We start from the raw sequence: 18,560 nt of genomic DNA, 5'->3' as shown, positions 1-18,560 counted from the left end.
AAGGACATCTTGATGGTAATTGACTTTCTAAAGGTGTATTCTGTGATGCCTGGTAATGCAGTTGTGTTTGATTCAGCAGACTGGAGCTGCAATAGAATTTTAGATAACAGCTCTACACTGATGTAGTCAAATGCCCGGAAGAAGGAGGAAGCAATGAATTGCTTACGACAAGAGTATCAGCCATTTTACTGCTAGAAATTAACATTTTAAACAGCATTGACAAGCTTGTTATGATTCCTAAGGAGAAGATGACAGTGAAAATGCATGTGGGTGGGGGTAGGGTAAGGATCAAATGTGAATATTTTGGGAGAAAGAGATATTTATTTAGATTATATAATTCTTCTCAAAGGATTGACACAATAATTTTTTCTCTGTAATTTGAATCCTCATTTTGCATTCCTTTACTTTTGTCCTTTGCTTAAAAAAATATGATTTTTGTGCATTTACTTTCCTTATATTTTACAGATCACAAATAGGCTGTAGAAATATTTTATTTACTTATTTCAGCATGACTAGTTCTTTACTCATTTTTGCTACTTAGTTATTATTCATTAAGCTTGAGTGGAAATCTCTACAGTTGCTACCCTCGTTCTGGGCCAGATTCTGCCCGACCCTTACATGAGGAGAGCTTTCCCCACTTACATGGTCCTGTAAGGGCCACATAGGTTGCAGTCCCCATTCTTAGAATCTGCTTTAGCCCTTGTGTTTTGGGCAGTGTGGGGACTCTTAGAGCCCATAAGGGGCTGGGGAAGAGGCAGGGCCATGACTTTGCCCTCCCTGTGCACGGGCCAACAAAGCTGACTTACACCATGGGTTGTAGCATGTAAGATGCACCCCCACAAAGGGCCCTAGTAGCAAGTGTGCAACCTCTGCATTCCTGGAAGCTCCAGGAGCCCTTCTGGGGCCATGCACTTTCACTGTCTCCAAGAAGTAACTGAGTCCCTTATATGCAAGTGCAACTTCTTCTATATCTTTTCCTCCCATTTTTTATTTTCTTTAAGGTGTTTGGAGTTATTCATTTAATTCTGTTCTTGTGAACAAATTTTCTGGGCCTGATTCCCTCTGCTGGCTCAAACTCTGCTGTGTGGGCACTGGCAATAGAAAGTCTATTGAGACAAGGGCAGTTTGCCGCTGTATTAGGTGCCTATAAATTCCTTTCCACCTGCAAAAAGCCATAGCAGATCCTGTATGCAGCACTGAGCTTAACCAGGGAGGATGGATATGTGTGGATTCAGCATATCAGGCCACTTGTACTGGGAGGGCCAATCGCAGAAGCTAAAGCTGCACTCCCTAAAGTGAATTCCCCAAACTAGTGTAAGGAGATACATTTGAAATTAGATCTCCCTGCACTGGCAAGAGTGAACCTAGTGCTCTGCAGTTTAGCTTCAAAATCATTCAATGCTCCATATCTTTGGTCTGCAGTTGTGCAATACTATTGTCATTAAAAATGTTTTGGTGGCAAGATGATATTTATTCAGTTTGAAAACATTAAAAAGAAATTGTCAGCACAGAAATCTTGCTAGCTTAATAGAACAGAATATAGGTGGCAGGTTTACTCAGAAAACTCGGACAAGTTTAGGGATATTAGCTTCTTTTTTCCCCACAAGGATTTTGAAACCTCTGAACACTCTAATAGATTATTTTACAGCATTTTATTACCTAACAGCAATATAACGTCTGTCATTTAGGAGCCTGATTCAAATGAATACTAAAATTTTTCCAGCAAGCTGACGCAACTCTAGCTTATCAGTACTGGAGGGAAAAATGTATTTTTGAAGTGAAATGAGTACCTAAAGAATCTGTATATATTAAGCTAAAATATTCACTTAGCACTTGTTCCTTTATAACTGAGTGTAGTTTGGATGACTCTCAATGACAGTGAAGCAAAAGTGTGTGGCTTTGTCCCACACCAAAATCCAATGACTCTCAATATCAGTTTTCAGTTTTCCACTTTCTCCTTGCTTGGATTTTGGAGGGGAGACAACTTCTTATTCCTTGTATGGCCCTTCCCTTAGCTTTTCTATGCCTTAGGTTTATATCTGTGCTGTAATGGGCCCTGAGTTAACCCCTTTCCTGCTATAAAGATAGGTATGATAGGCAGAGCTAACCTGTAGTTAATGTTGCCTCATCCTTTCTGTTGCTTATAACTGTTTTCAGTTGCTTATAACTTTACTAGACTTTAACCATTCAAGTTGATGGGTGATTCAGGAATGGGGGTGGGGAATTTGTACTGAAGGAGGAGGTTGTTTGTAGGAGACCTGCCTCATTTGCTGTAGAAATTGGAAGGTGTGTAGCTATTGCAGATACACCTCTACCTTGATATAACATGACCCGATATAACACGAATTTGGATATAACGCGGTAAAGCAGTGCTCCAGGGGGGTGGGACTGCGCACTCCGGTGGATCAAAGCAAGTTCAATGTAATGCAGTTTCACCTATAACATGGTAAGATTTTTTGGCTCCCGAGGACAGCGTTATATCGAGGTAGAGGTGTACTGGGATAGGCAGCCATACAGTTGCTCAGAACTAAAGGCCCACCACCTTAACTAAGAGGGATGAACCACAAAGCCCAGATGGCAGATGATTACAGGGGACAAAGATTGAAAAAACAGAGGCAGGAAGCCTGCACAACACTTTCAAAAGACAAGTCTGAGAGCTTAAATTCATAATTCTGCTAGACACTAAAAATCATAGACTGAAGAGAGACACTAATTTCTGGTTTATTACAACAATCTGTAACCCCCTAACCCCCTCTTTTTGTCCTATGACTGCAGAGGTGTTAATGTGTCACTCTACCTTGAATGGTCCCTTAGAACAGGTGTTCTCAACCTTTTTGTGCCACAATAACTGGTTTTCTGCATATAAAAGCCAGGGCTGGCATTAGGGGATAGTAAGCAGGGCAACTGCCTGGGTCTCCATGCCACAGGGGTCCCCATGAAGTTACTTTGCTCAGGCTTCAGCTTCAGCTCCGGGTGCTGAGGCTCAGGGCCCCAGGCTTCAGCCTCATGCGGTGGGGCTTTGGCTTTCTGCCGTAGACCCTAGCAAGTCTAACATTGGCCCTGCTTGGCAGACCCCCTGAAACCTGTTCACAGCCCCCTGGATGAGAACCACTGCCTTAGAATATGTGCTAACTACTCATGCTAAACATTTTGCATTTTGCTGAGATGCTGGAAGTACCTTTCCCAGACCTGAAGAAGAGCTCTGTGTGGCTCAAAAACTTGTCTCTCTCACCAACAGAAGTTGGTCCAATAAAAGATATTACCTCAGTCACCTTGTCTCTCTGAAGTAATTCTGTATTTAGTTCAAGGTTTGAAAGGTGTGTGGTAAATAAGATCTCAAGCCACACATTCAATGAGAAGGATTTTTAAAAAATAGTTATCCATTTAGTGTACACTATCCAGCTTGTGCACTGAATGAGCGGGGGGTCCTATTGGAAAAGATAGTATGTGATCAAGTACTTAAACACTGTATCATAATGTATTCACACAAAGGGAGTATATTAAGTTATTAATCTAGTCTTAATTCTGGCATTTAATAACTTTGGGTGCTTGACTTTGCAACCTTTTTAACATAGTTGTTGTATGTAATCCTCACATGTACACCCTTCCTTCTCTAGAGAAAAAAAAAACACCTTAAAAGTTAAAACTAATGGGCATTTCCCCTTAGCAAGGCCAACAAAACAAAATGAACTTGGAGTTTGTAGGCTAAGACATGTTGGGGACCTGATGATCAAAAAATTAGATATTTTTAAAAGTGAAGGACAGATCCATTTTCAAAACTCCCTGACTTCTAAAACTCCTTTTCTGATATTTACCACATTTCCTGGAAAAACTCTATCATGAGATGAGTTGCTGCATACAAAATTACAGGGAGATTGGTTTATTTTGGGAGGAGTATAAAAATCAGGTTCATAATCATGGAGCAGCTATCACAGCTTCATTATCTATCTGTTCTATCTATCACTCATCACTATGGCATCTGAGTCGCTCAAAAGCTTCTGAGCATTATTGAGTGTTCTCATGAAGATGTTCAGATTAAATCCAATATAATTTATAAAACAATTAGATGCTCCCTCCCTCCATCCCCCCAAAAAACAAAGGAAAAAATCTCTGTTCTCTTCCTTTCTTAGGCCCTGGTTCTATAAGCAGCCTCCAGATAGGTAGGCCCTGCAACCCCATAGAGTGCCATTGAATCAATGGGCTCAATAGAAGTAGAGCTTCTCTTCAAGAGCTTCCTGGACCTCACACTGGGAAACATTTATTTGTGTGCCTTCATGAAGATATGCAGCATTGATGTAGCCGTGTTGGTCTCAGGATATTAGAGAGAGAGAGAGAAAGAGAACTTGTCTCTCTCACCAATAGAAGTTGTTCCTATAAAAGATATGACCTCATCCATCTTGTCTCTCTTCACAAAGATGCACATTTTTGGAGGGTGGAGAGTGTGAAAGGAAGGAAGGGGATCAGTGTTTCACTGTTGTTTTTATATTCCTAAAATGTGCCTACCTATAGCTCTAAGTGCATATAAAAATAACTTTAAAATATGTACAGTGTGTGTTCCAAAACAGGAGTGTGGGCATTTTTAATATTTCAGTGCATGACATTTTTTCAGACCCTGACTCAGACTGGTGGCAAGGACGTGGCCCAATGCTAACGACAATATGCAAATACTAAAAAGCATTCCTCAGGGACTGCTGAAGACATTGCTTGGCAATTGCCTTTATGTGTAGAATTACCCCCTGGATTAAATTCCTTTTAAACCAGTTCTAAAATATTACATAAATAAACAGTGTGTCAAGATCAGTTTTTAGCTATAAAACCCTTATTTCTTATCTGTAGTTTTCCTTGAGTCTCAAGCCATTTCATGTGTGTGTGTGTGTGAGAGAGAGAGGGAGAGAAGCCATTTCATGTGTGTGTGTGTGTGTGTGTGTGTGTGTAGCCATTTCCGGTGGGTGTGTGTATGTGCATCATTCCCACTCCAAACCCCACACATTAGCCTATTCCACAGTGATGCCAGGGCTAGCTTCACCCACTAGCATGGCTTTTCTATCTTACTGCCTCCTGATTTGTTTCACTGCTGATAGCTTGCATGAGCTCCGAAATAGCCACACTAGTTGGTGAAACTAGCTCTGATCTCTGATGTTACTGGATGTTTTCCTGTGGAGACAGAGAGAGCGCTTATGTTTGGGAATGAGAAAGATAAGAAAAATAACTCCTAATGAGCTGCACAACTCCATCTTCACCAAGCCACAGATATGGAACCAGGACTCTCATGGGTTCCTATGGTTCTGAAATTGGTCTTTATCAAACTGCAGGATACATTGCAAGGGCCATTGATTTTCCCTGTCTGCAAAGGACTGGGAAGACTGATGGGAGATTGAAAAGACCTTAAATATGTTTGGGTTTTTATATATGTGCATTATTGGACAGAAGGTGTGTCAAGGTTCCCTCCCCACTCTGAACTTTAGGGTACAGATGTGGGGACCCGCATGAAAGACCCCCCCAAGCTTATTTTTACCAGCTTAGGTTAAAAATATGCTGCCACCACCAAGTGCTTTAACAAGAAAACATCTTAAAACATTGAAAAATCGATCAGGTTCTTAGAAGAATTTTATTAAAAGAAAAGGTAAAATTTATCTCTGTAAAATCAGGATGGAAAATAACTTTACAGGGTAATCAGATTCAAAGAGCCCAGAGGAACCCCCTCTACCCTTAGGTTCAAAGTTACAGCAAACAGAGGTAAACCCTCTAGCAAAGGGAACATTTACAAGTTGAGAAAACAAAGATAAAACTAACACGCCTTGCCTGGATGTTACTTACAAGTTTGAACTATGAGAGACTTGTGCAGAAAGATTTGGAGAACATGGATTGATGTCTGGTCCCTCTTAGTCCCAAGAGCAAACACACCCAAAAACAAAGAGCACACAAACAAAAACCTTCCTTCCCCCCTCCCCCGCCCCCAGATTTGAAAGTATCTTGTCCCCTTATTGGTCCTTTGGGTCAGGTGTCAGCCAGGTTACCTGAGCTTCTTAACCCTTTATAGGTAAAAGGATTTTGGTGCCTCTGGCCAGGAGGGATTTTATAATATTGTACTCAGGAGAGTTGTTACCCTTCCCTTTCTAGTTATGACAAGGTGTTAGAAGATTTGTCTATTTTTATAAATTTTGTGTGTGTGTGTGTGTGTGTGTGTGTGTGTCCTGGAGCAAAGGATAGGTGCTCCTTCAAATGGAAGGAGTGTATGATTCAAGTAAATAAATATATGCAGTTGTCAAATGAGTGCCCGATCATGGGAAGCCTTATTTCTATGCTAGCAATCTGCATTCCTTCAGCTGATACAACTGCTGAGTTTGTATGCATCCAACAAGGTCACAATCTGAACAGCAAGCACCTTCACCTGTTGTTTGACGTTTAGGCAAGCCAATGTCATGTATCCATCTCTTAACAGTTAGCCCATATCTCTGCCCATTTTTCAATAATGCTAAGATGTTATGGCATCATCTATTCCATTGATCAGACACTTTAACTAAACCTGGTGATGAGTCAGTGTGCACATAGTAAATAAAAAGTAGAGCTAGTAAAACAAAGTAGAAATAAAAATTCAAAGTGGAGGCACTGGTTTGGCTGTAAACCTTTTATGCAAACTGGCTAAGGCCAGGTTGAAGAGAGTGAAGCACAAATAGAACTGGATTGTAAAAAATTGAGTGGCTTGTATGCAAAGGTGGAGAAGGTCATTAGAAAGTGAAAAGCCAAAGGGCACAGAGCCAAGCTCTGAAACCCAGATGTACTTAGAGGGAGATAAGGTAAGTTTAGGGGAGTATATAAATGCTAAGGGAAACTGTGAAGAAGCAAATGAAAAAAGATTGATGGTATAAAAAAAATAAGAAAGTAAACATGGGACGAGAATGTGATGGAGAACCGTGTGTTTGTTTATAGGGAAAAGTTGCACTTCACACCACAAAATTGGTTACTGTACTGGATTGTGTATGTGTGTCACTGGGCAAGAATATTCCCCCTGATTTTTCTGCTGTATAGATTAAAGTAATTGAAAATCTATTGAAATAGCAGAAAATATGCTGCAGGGAGAGGAGCTGAACCTGATCAGTACTCTCCTTGCTCTGATCTCAGAGGAACACCCTCTACCCCCGAAACAATTCTGTATGTTTGAGCTCCATTGATTTGAGTGGGGAAACGCTGCTGCTTGTGACATTCCCTGGCAATCCAAGAAGAAAATACAAGTGGAAGCTAGTATTAACACGGTCAGGCTTAACTCGCACAGGTTCTATCTACATGCTTTCAAACCCTTTCAGGGAGTAATGGCCAGATATAAGCAGGGACATCTGGGCATCAACAAGCCCCAGGAGTAGCACAGAGCTGCCCAGCCCTCCTTGTGAATCCTCAGTCCTGCGTCTAAGATCCAGGAGATGTCTGAGTTTAATGAAGGGAGATGCCCTTGTTCCCTCCAAGGGGAGGCAAAGCCCATTTCTTGTAAGCTCCTTGATGTGGAAACTGTTTCCTGGATGGCATGTTGTGACCCATTCCCTTCATTTTACTCTAACAGGGTGGAAAGATCGTCTTGTGTTTAAAGCACAGGACTGGGAATCAAGAGGTCTGGTTCTGAGAGAGACTTTCTGTGTGACCTTGGACAAACCAAATTATCTCTCTCATCAGTATGACAAGGTTAATAATGCTTATTGACCACACAGGGGGTTTGTAAGGTTAAATCAATTAATGTTATAAAGCACCTTAATTCCCTCAGATGAAAGGTGCTCTATAAGTACTAAGTGTTACTAATTGTTATCAATCATTTCCTCACTTTTTTATTCATTATTGTGGTTTTTCTTTCCTCTGCATGGTGAATTCTGTTCTTGGCTGCTTCTTAGAAATTATTTGCATTGATAAATTTTCTCCTTTTAATAATAAAATATTGCATAACCGCTAATGATTGAAAAAAAAAAACCTATTATGTCACATAGTCCAGTCTCCTAACAAATTGTCCTCAGCAGTATTTCCTCCAGTCCTTTGTCCAGACATTTTAAATGACTCAAATAATGAGCCTTTATCCACTTCTTCTCTTGGCAGACTCTTCTAATATTTCATAGACTACATTAAAAATGATCTAAATTTCCTAAACTACTAGTTATATTGCTCTGGACCATCCTGAACAATGCCTCTTCCTCGTTGTTCAATCTTCAGATACTTATTGTTCGTTCATTAATATAATATTTACAGCACTCATAGTGTTCTAGTATCTATACAGATAAACAAGAATACACGGTTCCTGCCCCAAAGTGCATATAACCTAGCTCTTATTCTTTAACTCCCATTTCTCCATATTTTGTCTTCATTTTGCTTTGTGCCATTCATCTGACACCCAGTTTCATTTCTCAGCCACATATTTTCTGGGGAGTTATTTCCTATTCCTGAGGAGGCCTGATACCATAGCTGAGGAATCAATTGTACATAGTATCATTTCTAGCCTGTGATTTTTTTTTTTTTAATAGCATTAAGACAGGGCAGGCACTGTGCTGTGATCAATATCAGTACAGTGCACCTCGGGTGCATTGAAAGCATTTGACTTCACCTTATGTCACTTCTAGAATGTATTTTCCTACTTTTAGTAATGAGACAGGACAGACATTTGGCTGGATATTGCCACATTTCTGGAGCATTGTGTAGGTAACTGCTTCCAGGGCATCTGAGAATTACCAGCATACAGCACAGCACAGTATCCTGTGTGATATTGACATGATATATTTCTTTTGAAAACCTAAAATAGATTAATATTTTATAGTGTTCAAAGATATACAATAGAAGTGTTTATAGGGTTTAAGGTTATACAATGTGTGTGAGTGTATATTCAATGTAGAAGAAATATGTGTCTAGATAGAAAGAGAGATTATAGAAAGTAATACAGTGAAATTTTTGTGACTACTATACTTAAGGTTGAAATGTGATTTCCTATACAGATCTGTATATTCCTATTTTTGTGTTTCTTATAATTTTCTCAGACAAATTGGTCTGAAATTTTTCATGCTTTGTCTCTACCCAAAGTCATTTTTTAAAACATTTCATTCATCCGGTTTTGAATTGTGTGTGTAAAAAAGATACATTAATTACATTACATTTGTCCTATCTGCCGAGATCACAAAATGATTACAGTACATAATCATAAAGTAGCAATGGCTGAATGGATTTTGTCTGGACTTAGCTTATTCTGTAGCACTCATTGAGATCTAGTTACGCCAAGTTTGAGGGAATTGTGCTTAAGGTATAAAAGCTGAAAGATTTTTCAGACGTATGAGGGTGATTTTCTGGTAAATTTCTTTGCTTTTTTTTACAGCTTGGAACCCTAGGGCAAAGTGTGCTATAAGCTTTGCTGTGCAATCTTTCTGTTTACAAAGTGACTCCAACTTTGGGCCTGGGAACCAAAAGAATCTGGATTAAAACCCTGATTCTGATTAGCCTGCTGAGTGATCTTGAGGCAGTCAGTTCCACTCACTGTACCTCTGTTTCACCGATCTGCCCAAGCACTATTTTACAACGACTATGAGATTATTTAATGTTTGAACAGGGCTTTGGAAAATATAGGAACCAGATTCTGATCTCAGATCAGAACCTCACACAATAATGTGTTGTATAAGTAAGAGGTTCCCATTTTATTTGGAGGAACAGAAAGTACTGGGTGGGGAAGAAAAAATATCCGTTCCTATAATTTAACTCTACTGCCTTCCACATTTGAGAGGTGATAGAAGAGAGAGAAATTGTTTCTGCAGAGAGAAAAGCTGGTTTAAATAAGAGATGAGGGAGGATGCACACAGAGAGCAACAACGGAGCCTGCAGGAGGGGCTTGGTTCTCTGGTTTGAAATGAGTAGGTCCTTGCAGCCACAGGTTCAAAGCTAAGCAGGGTTATCTCAGCCCTTCATCCTAAGGGTAGATAAAGTGAGTTCACCAATGCTTACTGCATGGATTTTTCAGACAACACTCTACAAACTAAAGTTTTCTGTGTGGATATTAAAGAGCCTAACACTGTCTGTAAAAATTGAGTTTTCTCCTTGGGCCACTGAACAAAATTCCTTTCCACCATAACTATTCTGCAGTCTCCTGTGCACCAGTTGGCTGCTGCTCTCTATCTCAGAGGTCACAGCAGTTCAGTGCTGCATTATATGCATAATTTGCTGTTTGCTTTGGAAGGGAAGGTGCTATGCAAATGTAAAATACTATTACAGTACAGTCTGCTGAATTTGAACATAATAAAACAGGATGGCTGCTTCAAAGGGACATCTCCTAGGAATCTGATTTAGCCTAATGATAGTGAATGGTAATGATTGCTGCTTAACTGGGACAGTATTAGTATTAATTCCCCTTATTGGAATTAATTTGGTTCCAAGTAAAGTGGTGTTTAACCAGTTAAATGGGTGTGAAATTGTGTTCCAATTTTTTCATACCAGTTACCAAAGATATTTAAATGTATATTTTGCTAGATTTTTGTGAGGCCTTTGTCAGGGGTTCAAAGGTTTACTCACATGGATGCAGACAGGGGCGGCTCTGTTTTTTGCTGCCCCAAGCACGGCAGTCAGGTGGCCTTAGGCAGCACATCCGCGGGTGATCTGCCGCTCCCGCAGCTTCGGCGTACCCGCCGCCAAATTGCTGCCAAAACTGCGGGAATGGCGAACCTCCCGCAGGCACGCCGCCGAAGGCCACCTGACTGCCGCCCTCACAGCGACTGGCAGGCTGCCCCCCGTGGCTTGTCGCCCCAGGCACGCACTTGCTGCGCTGGTGCCTGGAGCTGCCCCTGGATGCAGATGCAGGATGAGGGCATTAAATTGTTAGTGAGAGTGCTGTCCCACCACCCTTCACTGGTGAGGAGCAGTAGGTAGAGGGAGGTTTTATCATCCTGATTGCCATACCTTAGCGGGAAGGGCCCTCATCACAGTTATCAGGGTGTCCCTGTGTGGAGAGCAAGCTTTGCCCAATGGACCGCCTCTTTTCTCCTCCATTTCAGAGTTGTCAGCTAGGAAACCGTTTTTGGTAGGACAGAACCTCCGTAGGACAGAAGCTGCTGAGAAAATTTAAGTTGGTTATAGATCATAAACAGCTGACTTGGCTGTACTTTCTGAATTTATAGTGCATATATATATATATATAGCAAAAACATTTAAGTAGGAGGAATAGCTTATTGTTTGAGATGTTGTAATAACTTTCTCATTACTGAGGTTGTTTTTTTAGTGTAATTATACATATTGAAATTACAAATCAAGAGACTGTGAGGAAATTCTGAAATGGATTGATGCAAACATTAGCCCTCTGCTATTGCTTCATATAGGGCTTGATTTATGTTCTTGATTTTCTGATCTTATGTTTCTGATATTTAATGTTTCAGGCTATATTGTGCATTGTTATCTTTTTACAAAACATCAAGAAAGAAAAACTGTTTAAAAACAATTCTAGCAATTGCAAACCAAGAAAATTAAAATATCAATTGTTATCTCTTGACAGATTTTATCTAATTAGTGGAGGTGTTCCTTTTATTATATGTGGGATTACAGCAGCGACCAACATCAATAATTATGGAATTGAAGGCAATGCCCCATAGTAAGTATATAGCATTATAATAAAATACTATACAATAAATAAAATACAGAAATAAGTAATATGTCTCTGTCAGATGCTGATAAATGTTTCTGTCTTCATAAGGCATGGAAACATAAAAGTTTAAGATAAAATTTCATATTTGCTTGCATGGAATAATGGCTGTGAAAGATCATTGTCTCACTTTGGGGGTCTGCTGCTTTGCTCACTTACCATCAGTTTTATACCAGCTTGACTCCACTGATATCAGTGGAGTTACATTTGATTTACACCAGTGTAAATGAGAAGAGAATCAGACCTGTTGTTTCTACATTCACTGTAATCATGTATTGTTGTATGTATTGTATAAAAAGGACTACACTAGTCAATCAGAAACAACAAAATCTTGATTACATCTCTAACTACTGTCTGATTTACCATGTATTCTCCTATTCAAACCAGTGCAACCAGACTATAACTGGCTCTGCTTGGGTTTGTGCTGGGTGGGGAGTGACAGCTCAACATGACCTTCCCTACTTCTTGCACACTTGTGCAAGGGACACTCACAATGCTCACTATCTGACTCTCATCGGAGAAACCCTAAAGGGGGCAATGATGAAAGGACACCCCCATGTACACCAGCTAGTATAAGAGGAATAAGTACCACACTTCACTGAGCTGACCAGAAACCCCCACTTGCATGCACCTATCGGGTGCTCAGATGTTGTCCCTCCACATTTTGCTTAGTATCATTATGACTGCTACAAAATACCTAATGCGTAGCATTTTTTTAAGGGCCGCTATCGACACTTTTAGCCCCCAACTTTAAAAGGAAATAAAGACTATTCTTTGTAAATGAAGAAATCGTTCATGTAATTTCAACAAAATTATATATATAAAAAAACCTGTCTATATTTTTTCCCTTAAAAAAAACATTTTTGGGTTTTCAGCAACCCAGAAACATCCCAGCAATATTGTCTTGCAGTTATGACCCAACCATTTAGTACCCAGTCTGACCAAGGTGGCTGCACAGCTGTCACGTGTTGGTGCTTCAGGCAGCTTAGCTACATTATTTGCTCTTGTTGCCTAGGGGTGGGGAGTGTCAAAGGAGGCCCCCACTACGCTTTTTCCAGAAGAGCTGAACAGGAAGTGGTTTAGAATAGCAATTGACACTGGTTGCATGGAGATGATTCATCATGTCAGTGATCAGTGCTCTAATGGAACTTTCAGTCCATTGTGTCAATACAGGGTTACTGATTCTTGGAAGGGCTTCACTTTCAATTAATGCTATGGTGCTTTGAAAATGCATCTTGATACATCTCAAAGCAGCCATGGAAATGAGTAAAAATAGAGTTGTCTGGAAACAAAGTGAAAGGTATAATAATTAAATATTTGACCTTTCAAAATCATTTTCAGAGAGAATTACATTGTAAAACCTGACTAAATTAGTACAGACCCTAGACAACTTTATCTGTTTAGCTGGTACCTACTCAGACCATCCCTGTCATAGATTCAAAACATATTTGTTCAAACATTTACAATTAAACAATCACTTGTAATCAACAATATATTAAAGATTTGATTATTTATGTTCATAAATCTGTGAGACATTTTTTATTTTGGCACAATTACAGTGTTGCACTTCTTTAATCACTTTAATCACAGACAATCAATACCAGATATCAAAATCTGTACAGAAAACGGAAAGCAGGTGAGGGATGGTTATAAAATTGTCTAGGAAAGATACAAATTGAGCAGCAGCACAGTGGGTTATGTGCCTGATTCATTTTTAATAATGTTAATACATAAATATATAGATGCAGTAACTTCAGCATGTTTTTTATGAAACTGAGGAACTGATTTTTGAAGTGATCCATGATGAGATTCCGCATGAAACAACAACATCCTGAGACAATGTTCTACTGGGGAATGTTCCGGTTTTCACTTTGCATCAAATGTGCAACACTGGAACTTATTTAATGTATGCACATATATTGGTGCTTTACCCTTATCAAATGAAAAGTAGGTGTTAACCTGTTTTCCTATGAACCTGGGAGTAAAATCACCTTGGTCTTTTGTCAGAAGGGCAGAATACTTAATCCCTGAGGTGCTTAGGAAATAAATAATAAATTGTGTGCATCTGTTAAAGATCAGAGTCCAGAATCAAAAATGTAAATATAATAATCAAGTTGACCAAAACACACCACGGCTGAATTTTGTTAGAGGGGGGGTTCGAACCCAGAGAGTATGACCACTCATATTACTAAATGGTCGAGGGGATTCTGGCTACATGAGAGTGTGGTGAGAGGGAGTCCTGGCATGGAAAAGTTTCAGAACCATTGTATTAGATGGACCACATCCAGCATTGGGGACTTCTGTTCTCCTGTAAAGCATCATGCACACCTCTGGCTGTAAATGACTAATCCTATTTTTTATTAGTGGACTGTAAATAAGTATTGTAAATAAAGTATCATGCCTCTTCCATGCCACTTTCCTTTCCCTAAGGGCCCATTGTTAACATGCATAAGTTTTTTTGCATTATGGAGCCCACGTCAAATAGTCCGAGTTACCTCTCACTTTGAATGCCATATGTAGATAGTGAACTCTGAAGAATGACTCTGGGAAGGTAGAACCTCGTCTACCTCCCAGCAGGAGAGTGGGTCCTTCTTGTTCGTCTTCCTTGCATCAAACTGGGTCTATTCTGTATCCTCTCACTCCAAAATGCTCTGTTTAATGCCATATCCTCTATCACACCACATGATGATGTCTTCTGTTATAACATCCCACCACTTTTTTCTTGGGTCAGCCTCTCTGGCTTTTTCTTCAATTTTGATCTGCTGGACTCTCTTACCCATATAGCTGTCAGGACTGTGCTTTACATGACCAAACCCTCTGAATCTATTCATTTGTGTTTCTTATGCAGTACCTACAATGAAGACCTAATATCTTCATTGGATCTTTAAGATATTTATTTAGGCTCGGATTTTTAAAAGAGCCTGCAGGCATCTGGTGGCTAATTGTCCTTAAATTTCAATTGGATTTGGGTGCCTAACTCACTTAACCTCCTTAGAAAACTCCAGCCTTAATATACTACATTACAATGTATTAGTTCCTTTTAAAAAAAAAAAGTCAGTAAATCCAGAGTCCAAAGTATCTCAATCTAAATATGTGTTTAATGGGATTGAGGGTGATAACTCAGAATAATGAACCTTAATTATCATATTCTGTCCTTCCCATTGCTAACATTTAATAGTTTCCTTGACATTAATGGGAGCTCTCCATACACATCAAGGGGATATCATGCTTTTAAGGCAAAATCAATGTATTGTACATATGAGACATTATTGTCCATTATGTCAAATTTGGGTTTAAAAATTAATTTGACTTTCACTTTTTTGTTCGTTTGTTTGCAGTTGTTGGATGGCTTGGGAACCTAGCCTCGGTGCATTTTATGGGCCAGTAGCATTCATTGTGCTAGTCACCTGCGTTTACTTTCTCTGCACATACGTGCAATTGAAGCGTCATCCAGAACGCAAGTATGAATTAAAAGAAAGGACAGAAGATCAGCAGAGGTTGGCAAATACTGAAGTGGGCCATAGTCATATTACAGACTCTGGGTCAGTTTCCCAGACAACATGCTCCATGATTTCTTCTTCTTTGTTGGAAAACGAGCACTCGTTTAAGGCTCAGCTTCGAGCTGCAGCGTTCACTTTGTTCTTGTTTACTGCCACTTGGACCTTTGGAGCACTTGCTGTATCTCAAGGACATTTCTTGGATATGATATTTAGTTGCCTCTATGGAGCATTTTGTGTGACCTTGGGGCTTTTCATCCTCATCCATCACTGTGCAAAGCGAGATGATGTATGGCATTGCTGGTGGTCCTGTTGCCCATCTAGAAGAAGCACATACTCTGTACAAGTTAATGTCCGCCCAAAGGTTAATGTCAATGGGGACACGCAGGTTCATGCACCTTGTCTTCAAGAGTCACCATGTCCTAACAAATCAGCTGTTTTTAATCATCCATCTGCTAATCACTGCAAGCTTACTAATCTACAAGCTGTTCAAAACCATGTTAACTGCCTTTCACCAGTTACACCATGTTGTGCAAAAATGCACTGTGATCAACTTTTGGATGATGAAGCTCATATACACGTGCATAATGAGGGAACTTTCAGGCCCAACATGCACATTCACAGATGTCTGAAAAGCAGAACTAAACCACGTTACTTCAGTCGACATAGATCTGCAGGAGAAAGAGAATATGCCTATCACATTCCTTCGAGCATTGATGGCAGCATCCACAGTTCACATACAGACAGTCCACACAGTACGCATGATAGTCAGTCGGGGCACAGACGGGCTTGCTGTGCGAAAAGTGATGCATATCCTACTATCAACCAGCCTGAAAGTAGTGATGCAAGTACTGTAATATACAGTTGTGCTAAAATCCCAGAAAGTGACACTGTGCACCATACAGCTCATTTTGAGATGCATCCACGAACACAATCATTGCCATTTAATACAACTAATCACAATGGAATTCTCAAGGGAAATGTGCATGAAGCCATGATATACAGTTCAGATAGTACAGGAAATATCAAAACTGGTCCTTGGAAGAATGAAACTACTGTGTAGTTCATGGGCCACTATATTGTCTTTTTCAACTCAGATCATCTTCAGTTTTGTTTTTATTCTAAACTGAATAAGATTACATGTTTGTGTAGCACATCAGCAAATTGTACAGGTTTTCCACCTTTATTTCTGTTTTCTGAATGAGCAACTAAAAGAGAGAAGTAGCGGCAGTGTTTTAAAAGTGAAGTTATTTTTAAAAGAATGTTAGAAAATTGTTTTGGGAGAGAATTTGAAACTGAAGTTTAGAGTACTGAATATAAGAGGCAATATCCTTTTGTTACAAAGAACTGTATTTCTTTAGAAATACATCACTTTTAATTCATGATTTTGGTTGGGTTTTTTTAACTCTATGGTAACTTCAGACTCTTTTATATACATATCCGCATCTTTTACTTATTTATTTTTGTAGCAAAATATTATTACTGTGCCATGGATTTTAATCAGAAGTTACAATAATAGAAATGAGGAGCTGGATTTTATAAAATTATTGATACAGCTTTTTAGCCCTACAAAGTGATACTGCCTCTAACAATCTTCTGTAGCATATGGCCTGTAAAATCATGTAATGTACAGTCTCCGTTATCTCTTTTCTTGTTGGAGAGAAGTACTAGGTAATGTCTGTTACATCTATGGTGCTGTATTGATTGTATTTTGCATGACATATGTCAGGATATACCATTTTCTGTGTTCTAGTGTTACATGTGTAAAAACAAGTATTGTAAAAGGCTGTGGAAACCCTGTTGGTATTAATCTAGAGCATTATGAATCTACAAAAAATCACTACTGCACTAGTTTAAGTGGCACAATCCTTTGTATAAGGTTATATGATAGCTTTGATAAGGGTCCACTCTAATGTCTTTACAGAGCATGCACTACTCATTGTATGTGACACTGTGCAGTGTAATAGCAATTGTCTCAACAAGTTTTACACTTCTTTGTAAAGTATGCCTTTTGAACAAATCTGTAAGCTGTTTCACAATAACCTTTCAAAATCTGTTTAGGTAGAGCAGTTTTATCATTAACTCTTTGAGGACTACTGTCATTTTCTTAAAAATAGCTTAATCTAGTTCAGAGAGACTGTATATACTATATTGTCTATTTAATCATATGAACAGTGTAGTCCAGAGTTGTCAGGAAAGTGAACCTTTAATCGTTTTCCAGAAACATAACTTTCCAGATACTAATTTATTAATTTCACATCTTATGTGAAAGCCACTTTCCCTCCCAGCAAATTTCAGATTGTCGGTTTCCTTTAATGCAAATTTGACCTTCAAAAGCAGTTACTTGTGTTCATTAATTCCACTCAACCATAGGGCATTTTAGGGTCAGTAACATTCTCTGTTAACAAGGCTTTTGGCAAGAAATTCTTTGTCCATGAACGTCTGTACACAAAGCATCAACTCACAGGACAGATCTGATTTATAATTATCCTTATGTGAAATGAAACTGCTTTTTAAAGTAAGAAGCTGCAAAGTAAGAATGAGTTATATAATGTGAATAGAAACATATAGCTGGAAGAAAAATGTCTGCAATGAAAGGAGAGAAGTGGTTCCATAAATAAAAAGACAAAGCACAATGTTGTATGGCCATGTGAACAAGTCTGTCATATTCTAACATAGGCTTGGATAGCTGATACATTGCTATAGAGAACAGAACAAATAATAAAAGCCCCTTGATGGAGCATCAATTTACAATGTATATTTTGCAGAAATACTTATATGCTTCAACCCGTCATTTGTCTTTTAGCTGCAATTTATTAGTCCCTACTCTTTTTTTTAAATTATGTAGGAATACATTTCCTAACAGTGTACATATAGATGACAGTTATAATTGTTGCAATGTTATAAAAGTGCATAAGTCAAATGAATGTGTTCTGCAGTGTTGCAGGTGGGAATTAGTACTCAAAGGGTTAATGCTCAGTATCTGAGTGCAAGAAATCTTGTTTTTCTGTATTTTTGTAAATTTGAAATATATATTGTAAACTACAGCAGTGTAATGTATCCATTTCGTATTATGTGTGTCTTTAAAAGGTGAGCAGGAAGAATGCACTAGTTGGTTGTTGAGTTTTAAACCAGTATACAACCTTTTCATGACTGCTTCTTTAAATGATGGGGGGAATTAAAAAAAACCTATGCTTTATTATGTATATGCTGTATGTGCTTGAACTGTCTCAAAACTAAAATACAGTATTTTCATTGTTTGCATAATGCAATATTTTCTGTTTAATAATTATTTTCATTTTAATATTATTTTAGTCTCATTTCACGTAGACAGTGAGCCCTAAGCAAGCATAGACATAATGCTAAATACCACTTCTCTGTATCTCAGCACTATATATTCATTCTGTAATAGATGAATCCTA

The 18,560-nt window shown here is 38.9% G+C and overlaps 1 protein-coding gene across 1 annotated transcript in view; it reads left to right on the top strand.

The window, feature by feature from the left end:
* Positions 1–18,185, top strand: part of ADGRA1 (adhesion G protein-coupled receptor A1) — a 466,316-nt gene extending 448,131 nt beyond the window's left edge. The window contains exons 18-19 of the mRNA XM_054036172.1: positions 11,495–11,590; positions 14,980–18,185. Of these exons, the coding sequence (XP_053892147.1) occupies positions 11,495–11,590; positions 14,980–16,201 (1,318 nt within the window). The 3' untranslated portion in view covers positions 16,202–18,185. The remainder of the gene's footprint in view (positions 1–11,494; positions 11,591–14,979) is intronic.
* Positions 18,186–18,560: the final 375 nt, after the last annotated feature.

The sequence above is a fragment of the Malaclemys terrapin genome, chromosome 7, assembly GCF_027887155.1.
Source record: "Malaclemys terrapin pileata isolate rMalTer1 chromosome 7, rMalTer1.hap1, whole genome shotgun sequence".
In the NCBI taxonomy this organism is placed as follows: Eukaryota; Metazoa; Chordata; order Testudines; family Emydidae; genus Malaclemys; species Malaclemys terrapin.
The sequence above is the reverse complement of the archived record's forward strand: the minus strand, read 5'-3'. Positions and strand labels throughout refer to the sequence as shown.